The sequence below is a fragment of the Mastigoproctus giganteus genome, chromosome 14 (assembly GCF_048544385.1).
Source record: "Mastigoproctus giganteus isolate SK-2022 chromosome 14, ASM4854438v1, whole genome shotgun sequence".
Taxonomy (NCBI): domain Eukaryota; kingdom Metazoa; phylum Arthropoda; class Arachnida; order Uropygi; family Thelyphonidae; genus Mastigoproctus; species Mastigoproctus giganteus.
Genome location: NC_143588.1, coordinates 27,116,909 through 27,132,960, shown reverse-complemented (window position 1 = coordinate 27,132,960; position 16,052 = coordinate 27,116,909). Strand labels below are relative to the sequence as shown.

The window sequence follows — 16,052 nt, the reverse complement described above, 5'->3', positions numbered from 1 at the left end:
CGATCGCCAGTATGGATTCTGTCAGTGTCGATCCACTGGTGATATTTTGGCTTATGTTACCCATTTATGGACTAATTCAATGGAAAGGTTCGGTGAAACACAAGTAGTTGCTCTTGACATCTCAAAGGTTTTTGATTGTGTTTGGCATAAAGGTCTTCTAAACAAACTTTCATCTTATGGGTTGCCAACTGTTTTTAGTAATTGGTTATCCAGTTTTCTCTCTGATCGCTCACTGAGGGTGATGGTAGATGGCTCTCTGTCTTCTAACTTCTCCACTAATGCCGGTGTTCCCCAAGGTTCAGTTCTTTCCCCCACTCTTTTCCTCTTGTATATTAATGACCTTCTTCCATTGACTGGAAATCCTATCCATAGTTTTGCTGATGATAGCACACTTCATTCCACTTTCCATTTTGAGAAACCTTATCCTGCTAAATCAGCTTCAACTTCTCGAAAATCTGCTACTAATTCCTTAAATGCTGATCTACAGGTAATTCTCCAGTGGGGCTAAGACAACTTAGTTGATTTCAACCCTTCTAAAACTCAGTCTTGTCTTATATCTCGCAAAAAGGATTCTTCTGCTCCTATGCTTATCTTTGGCCACACTCCGATTTCTAGGCAAAATGATATATCTCTTTTGGGGATTACCCTGACTTCTAATCTCTCTTGGCACAAGCACATTACAAATATTGCTTCCTCTGCATCTAAAAAACTTGGTTTTCTCTTTCGCTCTCGCCGTTACTTTTCTTCCAAACAGCTGCTCACTCTGTATAAATCGCAAATCTGCCCAGCCATGGAATATTGTTCCCACATCTGGGGTGGTGTCCCCAAAACCTCTCTCAGGCTTCTTGATTCCATTCAGAAGAGGGCAGTTAGGTTAATTAATGATTCATCTCTAACAGAGTCTCTCCACTCGCTTTCTCATAGACGTACTGTTTCTGCTGCATGCCTCTTCTACAGATACTTCCATGGGCACTGTTCTTCTGAATTGGCTTCTATTATTCCCGCTCTCTCTCTTTCAAAACGGTCCGAACACATGCCGCCACCAGCCAACATCCATTTACTGTCCAACTTCAAACCCACAGAACCAACTTTTCATCTTCCTCATTTATTCATTCATACGTATTTCCTGAAAATTACAATATGCAGAAGTTCAAGTCCAATGTTAACAAATATCTTCTTTCGTCTTCTCATCCTCCAATCCAAGCATGGTACTAAGTACTATAGGTTCGAATACCTCTCGTGTTTGGGGTTCACATAAAAAAAAAAAAAAAAAAAAAATGATCACTTCTGCATTGCAGAAGACAAATGCCATGACTTTCCCAGCTTACTTTTCAATCAAAACCTTTAGGATGGGTTGGAAACTTCTACAGTTTTGATTGTTCTTTTGTTTTGGCGTTGAAGCAAGGCATCCATGTTTCATCCATAGTGATATACTCCCCCCCCCCCCAAAAAAAAAAAACTGATCTTTGTTAGCTTCAATGGCTGCACAATCTCATGACAACACCTCATTCTTTCCCATTCTGATCTACATTTAGCACTTTAGGAACCGACCTTGAAGAAATCTTCGTTCCTAAAACATTCACCACAGCATTGTGAGCTCACTCATGGGTGATGATGAATATTGTTTCAATGTGCTTCAATGTTATTCTGCAGTTTTGCATGATCAGGTCATGAATGGCATCCACATTTACGGGTGTCAACACACTAAAAAGCCCCCACATGAATGGCATCCACATTTATGGGTGTCAACACAGTAACAAGCCCCCACTGTGTGGTACACTTCAACACTGTCTTGTCTATGCTTAAAAACTGCAACCCAATGATTTACTGTGGCGTATGAAGGACAAGATTCCCTTAATGTTTGCTACATATCTCAAGAATTTCTTTCAGTGACATTCCATTTAAATGAAGGTACTCAGTGACAGCACGGTGTTTGATTCTCTGAACAGTTTCCATCTTCATTCATCTTCCATACCTCAATGCTCTCTGTAAAGGAGAATATAGTTACAAACATGAAATTTTCTGAACACACAAGAAGAATCACAGCACAGTATTGTCTTTTATGAAAACCTGATCTATATTGGGCTAAAATCTTTTCAACTCCCCTTCCATATGTTTCACTTTGGAAAATAGCAGTAGAAACCCTCAAAATGTTAAAAACCAGATTTGGGAGGTGATGTTGCATCATCATCATTCAAAGACTTTCCAGTGGTTTTTAGAGTTTAAAGAGTGCCACTTTTCTGTAAAAGATAATTCTTGCTCTGGTTGCCCATCAACTTCAGAAACCACTGATTAATTGCCTGTGTCTGTGATGTGATCATGAGTGATTGACATTCAACTATCTTGAAATTTGTAGTAAAATTGGTATTTCTTTTCGGACATGCCCATCAGGTCTAATACAGGACCGCAATCCCTGATTCGAAATCCTTCTGGCCAGATGTGTTTTGGAATTCAGAACAGTAGTACAATTCGTGTACTACTGTTCAATGAGCAATGTACCACTGCGCAATGCCAACCCCTGGTATTGTGCAGTTATATTGTATATAACTCTTCTGTGAAGGGTATATTGTATATTTTTATTGTATACTTTTGTGTACAATAAAAATTATATATATATATATACATATATATATTACTGTAACACCATAGCGAGGTGTGTGTGTGTGTGTGTGTGTGTGTGTGTGTGTGTGTGTGTGTGTGTGTGTGTGTGTGTGTGTGTGTGTGTGTGTGTGTGTGTGGTAGCACCCTGTAAGCAAACATTAATATTTCTGCAGCGAACCTCATGAATATTCCCACCAAGTTGGATAAATAAAGACTATAAATAGTATTACAGTTATTTGGTAAATGAAATAGTGGGATAAATATTGTAAGTACAATTTGTAAGGAAAACATTATATAAAACTTCCAACATTAGCATTAGTAGAGGCATATGATGCAAGAAAGCAAGCCAAAGCATCAGCCAAAAGGGGGGAAAAAAAAAAAAAAAAAAAAAATCACCATTTCACCCCAAATTTTGTCTAGTTCTGCCTTGAACTTATTTAAGTTGTCAACCTCCACTACAACAGATGGAAGTTTGTTCCAACAAGCAACCACCCACCGGCTAAAGGAAGCTTACTGCACATCTATTCTACAACTGTCTTTCCTCAATTTGAATTTATGTTCCCTCAGATGAGTAATCTGAGCAAGAGGAAGAATCTCATCAGCATTGAGTTTGCTCAAACCATTTAAGGTCTTATGCACCTCAATCAGATCACCTCACAGGTGCCTAGTCTCCAGATGCTGCAATTTGCAAAACTTAACCCTTTCTTCGTAAGAGCAACCCTTTGTTCCATTCACCAATCTTGTAGAGGTGTCCCTCTCTGTATTCATTCCAGCAGCTCTGCATTCTTCCTAAAATTAGGCCTACAGACCTCTATGCAGTACTCAAGGTGTAGCCTGACTATTGCCGTATACAAGGGGATAATCATCTCCTTATCTCTGCTAACAAAATTCCTATATATCAATAACAAGACACCACGAGCTACTCTTGCAGCCTGTCTTGCTCTCCAAACTTCATATCTGACTGCACAATTACCCCCAGATTTTTTCATTCTCCACCCCTGAGTGTAGTACCACAGAGTTGGTAGATTACTGTGGGGTTACTGCTACCCATATGCAGTATTTTATTGTCAATGTTAAACTTCAGTTGCCACCTCTCAGCCCACTGCTCAACTTTTCTAGCTCTGTGGCCTGTTGCAGTGTACTTCATTAATATCATTAACAACCCTGCCAACCTTCGTATTGTCTGCAAACTTGGACATTAACCCATATATACTTTTGTCCTTATCATTGATAAATACAGAAAACAGCAATGGGGCCCAACACAACCCTGGGGGACTCCACTAATAACATTAGTCCACAAAGAGCAGTGTCCATTGATTACTGCTTTCTGTCTTTTCCCACTAAACCGTCCCTTTATCCATATCAGAAACTTGCCCTTAATGCCATACTTTCCAATTTGATCAGTAGTCTTCCATGCGCAAACACATCAAAAGCTTTTCTAACTTCCAAGTATATGATATCAAAATTATTTTTTGTATCCAGTTCCTTTGTGACCACATCATAGTATCCAATCAAATTGGTCAGACAAGACTTTCCTGTAACAAATCCATGCTGTGTCTGTACTATAACTGCATGAACTATAACATATACAAACTAAGCTAAATACCTGTACATATACATGCAGTAAGGGTACATTACATCTTGTTTGAGGAACTTGGAGAAGAGAATGCATCAGTGTTGCATCATCAGCTTGGTATCAGACATCTGAAAATGGGCTCGGAACAGGGTTCACAAGTGAAATAGCAGCACTATAACAGACAGCCTTTTTAAAGACTTCTTCCAGTGTCATGTCTCGCTAACATTGGTTTGTATATTAGCAGTCTCTCTCTTTAATTGAGTAAACTGCCATAATCTTGCTCACTGCTGAATGCGTGTTATTCATGGCCATCAATTAACTGATCACACATTTTCACTATATTGTCTGAGGATTTTTTCGCCTCTGTTCTGTCATCATCTCTACTATCCTCATGCTTATCTTGATTTAACACTTTAAGCAATTTCCCCATCACTTATTTAACTTTTATTGCTGTCTGTTGTCTCTTTCAAGAGGGAATTACAGCAGGATTACAGAAGTAGAGCAGAATTTCGGAGGTTATTTAGTATATTGTAAAGTTTATTTAAATAATTATTTTCTTTTCCTGTAATAGTTCGATTTTTTTTAATATTATAAATATAAATATAATTATTTCAAAGTTTCTTTTATTAATAATTAGTAAATTTTATAATGGTTATTGCAAGATCTGCCTTGAACACTTCATAAGAGGGTACTATGACTCATACAGAAATAGTCTATGGCGATTCCTGGGTGAGTCATGATTTTATCCCTTTCAGAACCTGTAGCATGTATTCCAAGGCTGATCTAGTAGATAATCCTAGCTCACTTGGAGATTCTTTTCTTTGTCACCATTGTAAGGAGTGCACCAAACTTAAGTTACAATTTAGTGCATTGCTAAAACAATTTGAGTCACTGAAAAAAACGGATGGTTGCCCACGATAATAATGTAACTGGGAGCTCGTTAGAGACTCAAGACTCTAGCAACATACCAAGTGATGCACTCCTGATTCGGGCCCCAGAACAGAATAACCAGGTGCAAACTACTCTGGTTCAAAAGGACTTAGTTTTATTAGGGGACTCCATTGTCGGGGAAATGGGAAATATTTTTTGTAATAAGGATAGGTGGACTAGAACCAGGGTATGTCTGCCAGGAGCAACTATTAATGATGTCACCAACAGATTGTCATTTAAGGGGGGTAAAGAGAATATTATTATTCATGTGGGGACTAATGAAATTAAGCATAGATGATCTGACGATTCGTTAGACAAATATAGGACCACGCTGAAGAAATTCCGCAAGTTAGGTCACAATGTCTCTGTGTCTGCAATTTGCCCAGGCACGATAGGAGGGATTATATGCTGTGAAAGCCTTGTGGATTAACTTAAGACTTGAAGGACTCTGCAAGGCTTTTGGCAAGAAATTTCTATCAGCTTGGCACACACTTGTAGGTAGAAGGAATCTGTTTTGTAGAGACGGGATACATTTAAACAAAGGTGGTGCAAGAGTTTTAGCCAGTGTTATTGAGGATACATTAAAGGTTTAGGAAAACTGCTAGTTTGGGGGTACAAGTGTAATATAGATATGCTTTTATCTGATAATATTGGTCAAATTAATGCTTTCACATACCTCAAGAGTTCTTGTTTGTTACCACAACAGAACATATTAGCAAGATGTTCTGAGGGCAGAAACCTTTCAAATGAGTGGGCAGCTAATATCAGGGAAGCGAGCTTAAATAACTTTAAGGGGTGTGTCAGGGTAGGTAACTTTAAGGGGTGTGTCAGGGTAGGTAATTATACAAGAACACTAAGTTAATTGTTTGTACAGTAATGTCAGAAGTGAATTCGAACTGCTCGTTAGGACAATTAATGCTGACACAATAGGGTTTATGGAAACGTGGTGCCACACGGAGGTAGGGGAAGATGTGTTTCAATATGGTATGTATAATCTATTTAGGAACGATAGGGAAGATAGAAGGGGTGGTGGGGTCATACTTCTTATCAAAAGCAGCCTGTGCCCCAAAAGCCTTCCCAGATTCAGATGTTTCTCATGCTAATATAGAATCGGTATGGTGTGAGATAGTTGGAAGCAAAGATATAACAAGAGTAGGAGTAATCTAAAGGCTAGGTGATTGTGAAGATTATGATAAGAGCCTCTACAAGCAAATGGAATGGGCAAGTAAGCTTGAATGCCTTATTAAGGGCGATTTTAATTTGCCTCTAATTGATTGGAGCAAATGGGGGACAAAATTTTTAAATCAACTAGATGATTGATATTTGTATCTACATGTCAGGGAAAGTACTAGAGAAAACGATACTGTAAACCTCATCATCACCCATGAACCAGATGACATAATAGGGCTGAAGTACAGGAACCAGTAGCAGGAAGTGATCATGGAGTTCTACAGTGGACAATGAAGAGAGAGGTAGCAGTAATTAAAGGCAAAGGAATGGGTTATAACTTCAGGAAAAGAAATAAAACGGCTTAGGGTGCTGCTACATGGCCCCTCTATTAACTGGGTAGATATCCCACATAGAGCAAATACAATTGAACTATGGTATACCTTTAAAACATTAATCACAGAAGCCTTGAATGCGTATATACCATTAAAAAAAATACTCTACGAGGAGGATTCCAAGTTTGATGTATAATGAAGTTGCCAGATTACTTGAGCAGAAAAAGACAGCATGGAAAAGTTACAGAGCAATAAAAAGTACAGAAACGTATAACAGCTACAAAGTGATCTGTAATAATGCTACAGAAAAGGTTAGGCTGGCAAAGAGGGGGAGGGATAAGGAATTCTTCACATATATAAGTGCAAAGAGAAGAACAAACCAGATTAGACCCTTATGTAATGGACGTGGGATAGTATTAGATACCTCAGCTGAAGTTGCAGATAAACTCAACAGTTACTTTGCATCGATGTTTATAGAAGAGAAACCCTTTATGTCAATGAGAAATTATGGAAGTGAAGTTGAAAAAAATGTAATTGATGATGTTGAAATTTCACATGTTTATTTAATAAAAAAACTTTTGAGCCTACAGCCCAGTAAGTCTCCTGGGGTTGGCATATACCCTATAATCTTAAGGGAGGCAGCAAGTGAGTGCATTGAACCACTGAGGTTCACCGGACTTGGGAGTGAATGTGTGTCCAATACATGAGGGCGGAAGAGTGAAGTGGGAAATTACCAACCAGTTAGACTAACTTCAGTAGTAGGGAAAATCATGGAGACAATAATGATAAAAGTTGGAATTCAGGATTATGTAGATAGAAATGGAATTCTGAAGGATACTCAGAATGGTTTTGTAAAGGGAAAATCATGTTTAATTAATCTGGTAGCCATTTTGACAGGATCACTCAAGAGCTGGACTTTGGGAATAATTTTGACATTGCTTATTTGGATTTCAGCAAAGCATTTGACTCAATCCACATGAGTGGTTACTTTAAGCTGGAACAGGTTGGAATCACAGGGGAAAATCCTTAGATGGACAGCTGGATGGCTTCAGGGCAGGAGGCAAAGGGTTGTGATAAATGGTTATTCCTCAGATTGGGTTCCCCAATGATCAGTATTAGGACCACTGTCCTTTTTGATTTTCATAAATGACATCGAAGAAGGGATAGAGGGCGTGATGTCTAAATTTGAATTTGATGTAAAGATTGGTAGAGTAGTTAATGATCATCACCAAGCAGAGCTTCTTCAGAATGACCTAGATAGACTTCAGTGATGGTTAGAAAAATGGCAGCTATGCTTTAATCCAGCAAAGTGTAAGGTATTGCACCTGGAGAACAGTAACTCCAAAATAACTTATACACTTGGTAGATTTGAACTAAAGCCAGTAGTAGAGGAAAGGGACATGGGTGTTATGATACTGTCAGACTTTAAGTTCTCTGAGCATTGTAGACAGGTTGCAAGGAAGCCCCATGGTGTCCTATCGATGATGTATCGAACAATTACTGGTAGAGATAAGGACGTCATAATCCCATTGTATAAGGCTATTGTTAGACCACACTTGGAATACTGTGTTCAGGTATGGAGACTGCACCTAAAGAAATACATTGGTCTTCTTGAAAGGATCCAGAGACGGGTAACTCACCTGGTGAGATCAGCAAAAAGGCGTCCATATGAGGAAAGACTTCGAATATGTGAGTTGCAGAGCTTGGAAACTAGGCACCTTAGAGGAGACTTGATTGAAGTGTTTAAGGCTCTGAGAGAGGCATAAGCAAAATGAACGAGGATGAAATTTTCATAGTTATAAATGATTCTAGAACTAGGGGCCATAATTTCAAGTTGGGGGAGGAGATGTTTACATTAGCATTAGCATTAGTAGAGGCATTTGATGCAAGAAAGCAAGCTTATGCAGCATCAGCCAAAAAAAAAAAAAAAAAAAACCACTTCCACTTCACCCCTCTGTTCGTTCAAAATACCTGTCCAGCTGAGCCTTAAACTTATTTAGGCTATCAACCTCCATCACAAGGGATGGAAGTCTGTTCCACCAACCAACCACCCGCTGGCTAAAGGCAAATTTCCGCACGTCTCCTGCACATTGGATTGCAGGAAGTTTTATTTGAGCCAGTGAGTTATAAATTACTGGAATAAGTTACCTACATGGGGTAGAGGTTGACAGTTTGGGGAAATTCAAAGGTCAGTGGGATAATTACCTACGGAATGAGGGAAATGCTTAGGTTGTCCATTTCCTTTTCTCTTATTTATTAATTATTATTATTATTTTTTAAATTTTTTTCTTCTTATTATTTATTTTTATTTATTTTTTTATTGTATTATTATTATTGTTATTTTTTTATTATTTTTTATTATTATTATTTTTTTATTTTTGGCTGGTGCAGCATAAGCCATAGGCTTCCTTGCACCCTGTGGCCATTGCTAATACTAATACTAACTTAACTTATTTACTTCCTATATTAGAGTTATTTACAGCCTTTAGTTCTGTGGAAAATTGATTAAATAAACGTAAACCTAAAAATCCCAGGAACTTACCTCTCAACTGTTTTTTTTAGTTAGGTAAAAATTAAATGGAATGAACTTTAAAATAATCGCATAGAGAAAGGTGCAACCTCACAATGTACATCTATAATGATTTCAAGTGCTAATACAAAGAGCCTGACAGGCTTTTGTGATCATCATCGGTTGGTTAGCGAAGCAGGAATGAAGAAGGGTAATTATATGTTTCAATTCCCATAATGCAGTTTGTCCAGTTATGGAAGTTTTATCTTACTTAAATTCCAAATTGGTGAGAAAGCTTGAGGGTAGTTTGGCGTTAAGAATTAAAATTGTGTTATGTGTAAATCTTATTGCAAGTGATTCTATAGTAGTCAATTTGTAACTGGAGGGGAGTTTTGTTAAAATTGCCGGATCAATTTAGGTTGGATGGTTTGAAGAGTAAACATGGATAGTTAGCTCTGTGGCATGTTTAAAACTTGTGTTATGGCAATAAGTTCTGGTGTTTAATGTATTTGACATTAAACTTATTGTGGTGCTTCCAATGTAACATGCATTGAAGTCTTGTTGATAGGGAATTAAATACACTATATTATTGATATCATATTTTTGGGTATTTTTGTAACTATTTACTTTTTAATCCTTTTTACTTTTTTTTATAATTAATACTTTTTTCAATAGTAACAAAAATACCCAAAAATAACATCACAGATATTAATAATATAGCATATTTAATTCCCTGTCAACAAGAGTGCAATGCATGTTACATTGAAAACACCACAGTAAGATATGGCACATCAAATATATTGAACACCAGAGCATTATTACTATGATGTAAGTTTAGAAATGTCACGCCATGCCACTGGCATTTTCCAAGCACCTTTTTTTTTTTTTTTTTTTTTTTTGGGGCTCTCATCAGCCATTATAAATTTGGTCAGTATCAAGGTTTTCATCAGATATTATTTTAGCAAATTCATCAATTTGCAATTTTCAGCTGCTTCACGATCAGTAGAACCTTTATCACCATAGATATCCAGATTTATACTTAAATTTTTACAGCCAACCTGAATATTCACACTAACCTTCAATGTTCAGTTCATGGTATATTCTAGCTTGTTTCATGACCAACAAACCATGGCATACGTTCACTTCTTTGTTGTTGAACCTACTCTTTTAGCACACAGTCAAGATCTTCATTTTTTGCTGTATGGAATGTTTTCCTATTTTTCATTAGTTTATGGTAATCATTGTCAATGTAAAACTTCAACTATCTTTCTGTTTCTTTAAGTCATATACAGTAGTAGTTCCCACACCATATTTTGCAGTAAGGTACACCACAATCAAGCTTCTGCAATAACTCAACTTTCTGTGCCATCGATAATGAGAAATACTTCACTAATTTCTTCTGACTGTTACCCGTGAGGGTATGTATCTGCAGCTCTTTTTGACATTTTCATACTGTAATTTTGAAATTACACTCAAAATCACAAAAAATCAAAAAAATAAAAATAAAATAAAAAGATATATACAGTCGAACTTTCCCATAACGAATTCGATAAATCCAGCGAAAAAATTCGTTATAGAGAAATTTCGTTATACAGAGAATATCTTTTTTATTAGAAATTGTTATCTAATTAGAAAATGAAAACGAATCTACATTTATTTTTAATGTATTTTATTTCAAAAACACTTATTTAAATTACGTTTACACAATTTTCGCCGGTAAGTATCACAAATTAAAAAAAAATCTGTAATTTTCGTTTGCACAGTACAATTAAAAAATGTCTGATTCTCAAAGAACCTCACATTTGTTCAGAGCATTAAAAACATTATCAGGAACATTTTCACAAAACTGTAGGTGCATACGAACCGTTTTAAAAGCGGGAATCATTTCTTCGGGTTGTTCTGATGCATCTTCATCGTGAAAGTGTTAACTTCTTCGTGATCATGGTCACATCTAACACTGTTTAGCAGTATTTCCTCTTCATTTGGATTTTCTGTTGTAGTCAGATCTTGATCTACATAAACATAACTATCCAGTGTTATTTCATTTTCGATGTTTCCGGACGATTCTAATAGTGTCCAAAAGTTTTTCAGTTGTGAAAGGGGCAGTTCATCTTATTCGTCCAGCTGTTGTTTGACTTCTGTATTCAGAGCAAATCCCGCTTTCGAAAAACAATTTTGAATAGAATATTCAGTAATATTGTTTGTCCAAACTTTTGCTAGTTCAGAAATGCAATCTCTAAGGTTAATTGTAACCTCCAAGTTTCTATTTTCTGATAACGCATTGACAATATTCATTATTATTCTCTTTCGATAATGAAATTTAAAATTTTTAATAATGCCTTGGTCCATTATTTGGTGATAAAAACAACAACTTCGCACTTAAGTTTGGCAGAAATACTGGCAGGATGTGCCAGACAGTTGTCAGTTACCAACACGATTTTCCTTTTTTCTTTTGTTATACGCTTGTCTAGTTTTAATATCCATACTTCAAAAATATCACTTGTCATCCATGCTTTTTCATTAAAGGTGTAGCCAACTTCCAAAGATTTTGTGTTTCTAAAACATCTTGGGTTTTTTGATTTTCCAATGACTAAAAGTCTTAATTTTTCACTTCCTTCATATTTGCTCCAACTAGCACAGTGATTCTTTCTTTGTTTTGTTTTCCGCCAAAACATTTATCATCCTTAAAAGCAAGTGTTCTATTTGGTAAACATTTAAAGAATAAACCCATTTCGTCAACATTAAAAACATCCTTAGGTTCCTTATCTTCTTTAAGGTATTGTTCCTCCAACTGTTGCAATCTTCTTAGCTTACATTAACACTTTCTCCACAATTCTGTGGCGCTTCTTAAATTTATATAGCCACTCAGTGCTCGCATTAAATTCTGTATGTCCAAGGGACTGTGCAAATTTCAGAGCTTGTTGCTTAATTATTGGACCCGATATTGGTATATATTCTTTTCATGTTTCATATGCACCCATTTTCAAAAACATTTTCAAATTTTATTCATTTGCAATCTTTGATAAGATAGTGTTAACATTTATATTTCTATAATTATGTGTATTAGTGTAAACAGGAATTACACTATAAGATAAGGTAGTAAACATAAGATAAGATAGTGTAAACAGGAATTTAAAAATTCCTGTTTATATTAAAAATAATCTTGATTATTGTCTAACATTGAAAAACATAAGTTATAGAATTAATAAAAATATTTTTAACACTGAAATTTTTACATTTTAGAAGAGTCACAAATTGACTATTTAATAAATATTAGTAAAATTTTCAAATATTTGAAAATTTTACCAATTAATCATCATCATATGTGGCAAACATAGACAATATAAAATGCAATATACTATATACACACACATTGGTTAAAACATAACCTAACCTATCCTTTGTATTAATACAGTCACAGACAGAAGAAATGCAAATAGATGCAAAGGAAACTGTGATGTGAGGTGATAGCTTGTTGCCTTATTTAGTATAAAGACTGCACAAACTGTTTGACTGCAGTAATTGAAAGACAGAATGGAAAAACACGTAAAATCTCAGGTGGAAAGATTAGGGGTTTTCAGTGAACACACATACACACTGAGTTGGCTTTGCCTTAACACACCTTCCTAATGCCTCTTGGAGAAACCTGTTGCCATCCACTTGGCATCAACTTCATAAGGTGTTGCAGGGTGTTCTGTGGTAGTGCTGCCCACGCATTATTGTCAAGGTCATAGCCCCGAATGCCCTTTTCAAGTAGATCCCTAACGTGCTCACTAGGGTTGAGATCTAGTGAATTGGCAGCCATGAGAGGATGGAGAATTCATTGTTATGCTCCTGACACAAGTCAGCAACTCCTGGGTCTTGTGACATGGCACATTGTCATGTTGACAGATGCTGGAGTTTTCTGAATACACCGTCATTACGAAGGGATGCACTTGGTTGGTGACAACAGAAAGGTAGGTGTTCCCATCAAGTCATTGATTAAAGGTGATCAGAGGACCCACAGTATGTTAAAAAAACATTCTTCAAACCATAATACCACCGCCTCCATGTTGTATGTCTTTCCCACACAATCATTTCATGTTTGAAGTCAGAGAGATCTTGATTCATCATAGACACTCAAAAACTGATTGCCATGTGTGCAAACTACAATCTTATATCAGCTGTTCCCGACGTTGAGCCTTCATATGCAACACTGATTGGTGAATTCCTACATACAAACTCCAGTGCATATAAATAATTTGTACATTTGTATTTCCCCCCTCTCCCCAAATCATATTTATTACTGTTATAAGGGAAGAATCAGATTTGACTACTTGGCTAAATGTGTTGACCAATGCAATGTACAGTCCATGCAGTGGCTAGAAGTACAGGCTCTGTGTAGAGTTGTGGAGAAACAACCCCTGATCCTGTTGATAAAATAATTGTAATTTTCTCTTTCTACTGTGAACTTTATATTGGGATAAACTCACTTGACATATATTAGTATTAGCAGTGGCAAACAATGCAAAAAAAAAAGCAAGCTCATACAAAAAAAAAAAAAAAAAAAAAATTCCTCTCCATTCTCTAAGAATTTATCTGGTTTCTTAAAATTGTTCAAACAATCAACTACTTGCAGGCTGAAAGAAAGTTTCCGCACATCTGTTGTGCAACTATTCTCCCGCAATTTAAATCCCTTTGTGTTATCTGATACCATCAGCTTAGGTAAAATATTGAGTTAGTTTCAGTGAATACAAAGCTGTGATCTAATATCCTTACAAATGCAGATAGCTTTAGAGCAGCAGTTCCCAACCTTTTTTTTACTCACAAACCCCTTTCAACATAATATTTTTATCATGAACCACTAAGCCTATATTCTCTGAAATTGTATAATAGTTCTGAATTTTTATTATAAAATATTTTCAGTACTACGCTTTTATAAGCCATATTGTGTAATAATATAAAATTATTAAATGCTTATACATAACAATGGTCTTTGAGAATGAAAAAAAATTTAGTATGGAAACATTTATTTAACACAATATTGAACTAATAAAGGAATTGTGGGAGATGTAGTTTCTTTCATTGGTAATTCTTTATTTTATATTTAATTTTATTTTACTTTATTCCATCCACATAAATTAATATTAAACTATTTTGTAGTTTACAAAAATATACCTATGTAAATTTAAACAGACGCCATTACAGAATTTTTAGTGCGAACCCCCTGGAACACTTTCGCGACACACAGATTGGGAACTGCTGCTTTAGAACAACAAAATTCTTTATTAAGTAACAATGGTATATTTATGATTGTGCAAATTTAACTAAACATTACGATTGTAATTAATAATATTTTAATTTTTTTATAGGAATTACAAAAAAGGCATAAAGTAAAGAAAGAGAAAAAGAAGAAAAAGAAGAACAAAAAAAAAAAGCATTCTCATGAATCAAGAACAAATGGCAATAGTGAAAGTCATTAAATTCATGCCTTCATATATTTTCCTGTAATGAATTCAACGTGGATAAATATCCATAGTTTGCCATCTTGTACAGAATATTTTCATTACATGTCAAATATTGTTCCATTTTAAAAAATATGTTTTTCCTGTATTAGACTGTTAGCATTACTCTTGATTTTAATTTTGTGGACTGGTTTTGTAGGCTGTAGTTCCAACTATCAAATTGCACCATTAAAACACAGGACTATTCCAGTATGTACATTGCGATTAAATGATGCTTGAGGCATATAATAAATTATTTAACACTTTCAGTATAAGACTATACTTAAAGGGGCAGGAAGACATATTTTATTCACAAAGAGAAGTCAAATACTAACTGAAGGAATTGTTAGGTTTACCTACTACTTCCAAAGCCCACAGGTGAAAAAAAAAAAGTTAACTTCAGCCATTATCAACCCACTGCAGGATGGAAGCCTCCTCAACAATTCACGAGGGAAATGGATAATAATCTGCCACTCTGGTCCAGTGCGGGTTGGCAGATCGGCCGTATTTAGCAGTCAGGGGCTTGAACCCTGGTCTACTCAAGGAGTGTGTGCTACTGCACTCCCGCTCCTGACCACTCGACTATGGAGCCCACACGTAAGGAGTAGGTAAATCTATGTTTTAATGGTTAGTTCAAAGTATCACTTTACTAGAGAAATTTTTTCTAGGTACATGCTGGCATCCTTTATCTGTGTTTCTAAGTAATTATAAGAACAGTTTATAACAGATAGCAACACTAAAATAGCTTTAATAATCAGAAGAGCAGATTGTGCCTGCTCTTCTGATTATTTGCCATTTGGGCTTACAAAAGCAAAAATTTAAGAATTTCTGTGAAATTCATATCCAGAATTCCATTAAACAGTACTCCTGTGACCAGACAGGTATCCCTCAGAAATATGTCACGTTTTGTTTAGTAATGATTAAAAATCTGAATTTTTCTAAATCTTTGTAAATATAGTCCTTATAGAATTCATTAAAAATACAAAAACTTGTCAAACATAAACACTGTTTTTGCCCTTTGCTTTAGTGTGAGATATATTTTTAGTGTTAGTATAGCTCACATAGGTTGTTTTAAATTGGCATGTTGGTTACTACAGAAAATAATTCCTCTTTGTTTCCTGCCTTGATAATTATTATCTGTTCATTCATTCCTATATTTGCTTGACAAAACACATTAACATGTGCACAAATGTATTCTTAATGGTTCTCTGAATTGGAAGTGACTGTAACTTAGTATTTTCATTTTCAGCAGTACTGGTTTCAGGCACATTCGCATATACAGGGTGTCCCAGGAGGAAAGGTCAATATTCCAGAAGATGAAAGGATAGGTCATTTTAATCAAAAAAGTTCATATAAACATGTGCACTATCCTGAATGGTTTCCAAGATAGAGCTACTTTAATGTACATTTGTTTTGAAATTGGCGTGCAATATTTTCCTTCCCTCCCATCA

At 35.8% G+C, this 16,052-nt stretch overlaps 1 protein-coding gene across 5 annotated transcripts in view; it reads left to right on the top strand.

Annotated features, from left to right (window-relative positions):
• The window catches only part of LOC150075030 (uncharacterized), a 322,726-nt gene extending 307,856 nt beyond the window's left edge, over positions 1-14,870 (top strand). For all 5 annotated transcript variants that reach the window (XM_090388634.1, XM_090388633.1, XM_090388630.1 and 2 more), the window contains one exon: positions 14,470-14,870. In XM_090388634.1, the coding sequence (XP_090244760.1) occupies positions 14,470-14,580 (111 nt within the window). In that variant the 3' untranslated portion in view covers positions 14,581-14,870. The remainder of the gene's footprint in view (positions 1-14,469) is intronic.
• Positions 14,871-16,052: the final 1,182 nt, after the last annotated feature.